A 2,977-nucleotide genomic window follows, 5' to 3' on the forward strand; every position below is an offset into this window, starting at 1 on the left:
AATACATAGAGTTTATTTCAGAAGTTTTCTCTTGTTAGGCTTGTCGGTATTTTTTTTGTTTGCACAAAAAAGCAAAATGTTCATATGTGCTTGTTTACAAATATCATATTAATTTTCCTAACTTTCCAAAGCAACAAAAGACTTTTTGCTTTGAAAAAATATAAATCACCTAGTTTTGCTTTCAAAATTTAGGCAAACACTAAGTATCACCGCTCAATTTTCGACATTACAAATACTGACAATATTTTGACCTTCCCTTGTATTGTTGTTTGTTTCCAAGATATTTTATGCGAGTGGGTTTACTTATATTAGGTGTCGGGTGTCAGCGAACCAGAGCGGTACGAACACTGGCACGGAATCTTGCACAGAAACTTAGTTGTATGTTTGGGGTGAGATAATCAAGTAATGTCCGATGTGTGGTGCCTAAAACTGTGTATTTTACGTGTGCTTCTAATTTAGTCAGATAACAGAAGTACTTGGAGGGAGACTCACCTAATTTGACGGTGTGCGCACGTCCCGACCTGCCAGTTCTCTCACTTTTCTCTTCGTTCCAATCTTTTTTCCCCTTCACTCCCAATAAAGAGAGAAGTCGGTCTGATAAACCTGAAATAGAGTACTGTCGATAATGGATAAGGAATCTCTCCTCAAGTCGCTCGCGGGCACTTTAGATGCTAATTATCAAATTAGAAAGCAAAGCGAGGAGCAGTTGAGGTATTTCGAGGAAATGCCGGGATTCACGGCGTATCTTCTTAGCCTCATCACTGACACCAGCATCAACTTAGGAGTCCAAACCTCGGCGGCTATTTTTTTCAAAAACAGAATCAACAATTATTGGATTGTACCGGAGCTCAAAACTGCCACGTCAAGACACATTCAGGATGCCGAAAAGGCAACGATTAAGGCCGAATTGATCGAGGTATTGAGTCAGACTTACAAAAATACGCAGTTGAGAGTACAATTGTCTACCGCAATCAGCCACATTTTGAATGCCGAGAAATGGGATGAACTTGTGTCAGTTACAAGCAGGTTGTTGAACAATACCACCAACATCGACCATGTCTTTACTGGCTTGATCTGCTTATTCGAGTACACCAAGAACTATCGCTACGCGGGATTAGACTCACCAAACTTCAGAAACATAATTTTGGATGAGGTGACTGAAACCATGTTCCCCACCTTGGAAACTTTAACCTGTTCATTATTGAACGAGGACTCCGTGACTGCAGACGAGATGTTGTATTTGATCATGAAGATATTCAAGTTTGCTACATACTCAAACTTCCCTCCCTACTTAGAAGAACAATCAAATTTGGGCAAATGGTGTCAATACCACCTCATGCTCATCACGAAACCTTTACCTGCCACTGTTGTTCGGGCCGATGCTGAATCCAGGGTATCATGCCCTCGAGTTAAAGCCGTAAAGTGGTGTTTTGGTAATATGCATAGACTTATATCACGCCACGGCGGAGGTATCAACACAAAGGACAAAAAGACAGCTTTTGTTAGTTACTTCTTGTCACACTTTGTACCAGAAATTTTGAACGCTTATTGGGCTATAATTGAGAAATGGACCACAAAAGAATTGTGGTTATCTGAAGCCTCTTTATACCATTTAATTGCGTTCTTGGAACAGGTCATAGAGACTCCTGCTTACGGCTTGTTGGAAGACAAACTAGAGGCAGTAGTGGCCCATGTTCTCATGCCCATGTTGAACGCTTCACAAGAAACAATTCAGTTGTATGAGGATGAACCAGAGGAGTACATCAGAAGGTTTTACGACGTGAGCCGGGAAAACACTACGGCCGATACTGCTGCGGTAAACTTCTTGTTCAGATTGTCTTCGACAAAGTTTTCGTCTTGCGGTACCTTGTTGCTCACGTTGATCAACAATATTTTCCAAAAAAGAGCATCTGAACGCGAAAATCTAGAAATTGCCATGCAGACTGAGGGTGCACTTCGTGTATTGGCCACGATCTCATACAGATTGGACAAGAAAAGTAGCCCCGTTCAAGGCCAACTTGATCAGCTCATCCACTCGGTGATATATCCAGAGCTTTCACAAGAGACTATCGATAAGATGCCATGGCTCACAGCTAGAGCGTGTGACACAATAGCCATATTCGTTCATAAATTCAGCGATCAAGCTGTGTTGCAAGACATTTTCCACGGTGTTGTCGCATGCTTTCAACACCAAGAACAGTTTCCAATCCAATTGACTGCGATTGATGCTTTAAGAACTCTAGTCGAAGAAGAATATGTGGCTGAAAGAATCGCACAACAAGCCCCTCAATTGATGGGAACGTTGCTCGATTTATCTAAGAACTTTGAAAGCGATACATTAACTTCGGTAATGGACGTTTTTGTTTCAAAGTTTGCAGCAAATTTGGAACCTTATGCCAATGAGTTGTCATACCGATTAGTTGAACAATTCCTCAAATTAGCGCAGGAAATTTTGGAGCAAATGTCGAATGGTGGGAATTCAGATATCGACAAAGAGTATCAAGCCGCCGGTATTTTGAACACTTTAACTTCATTGGTTGTTTCCATGAGCTCTTCCCCCGAAGTCTCTGCGAATTTGGAGTTGGTCATCAAAGATGTGGTGAAGCTTATTTTGGAGAATTCCATGCTCATGTTTTTGACTGAAGGATTGGAAATGGCCGAATCCATCTTGTACAGCACTAACACAATGAGCCCTTCAATGTGGGAAATTTATCAAGATTGCATCGATGCTTTCGACACATATGCATTTGAATACTTTGATACTTTCCAACCATTCTTTGAGTCTGTGGTGAGGTCGTCTTTTGTTAGCGAGGAAGTCACAATCGAAAATCCACATGTACAGAGCTTGTTCAAAGTTTGTTTTCAAGTATTGCAAGGGGACGTTGATCCTGTATTCGCTCACTATGCGTTCGAGTTGATGGAATTTGCTATTTTGAGTTTGGCGCACAGGTTTGTGCCGTTCATCTCCACGTTTTTG

The 2,977-nt window shown here is 41.4% G+C and overlaps 1 protein-coding gene across 1 annotated transcript in view; it reads left to right on the top strand.

The window, feature by feature from the left end:
* Positions 1-625: 625 nt before the first annotated feature.
* METBIDRAFT_76460 (uncharacterized protein) overlaps positions 626-2,977 on the top strand; it is a gene marked incomplete at both ends in the record, with an annotated part of 3,857 nt that continues 1,505 nt past the window's right edge. The window contains one exon of the mRNA XM_018858532.1: positions 626-2,471. Within this exon, the coding sequence (XP_018713921.1) occupies positions 626-2,471 (1,846 nt within the window). The remainder of the gene's footprint in view (positions 2,472-2,977) is intronic.

The sequence above is a fragment of the Metschnikowia bicuspidata genome, assembly GCF_001664035.1.
Source record: "Metschnikowia bicuspidata var. bicuspidata NRRL YB-4993 chromosome Unknown METBIscaffold_1, whole genome shotgun sequence".
In the NCBI taxonomy this organism is placed as follows: Eukaryota; Fungi; Ascomycota; class Pichiomycetes; order Serinales; family Metschnikowiaceae; genus Metschnikowia; species Metschnikowia bicuspidata.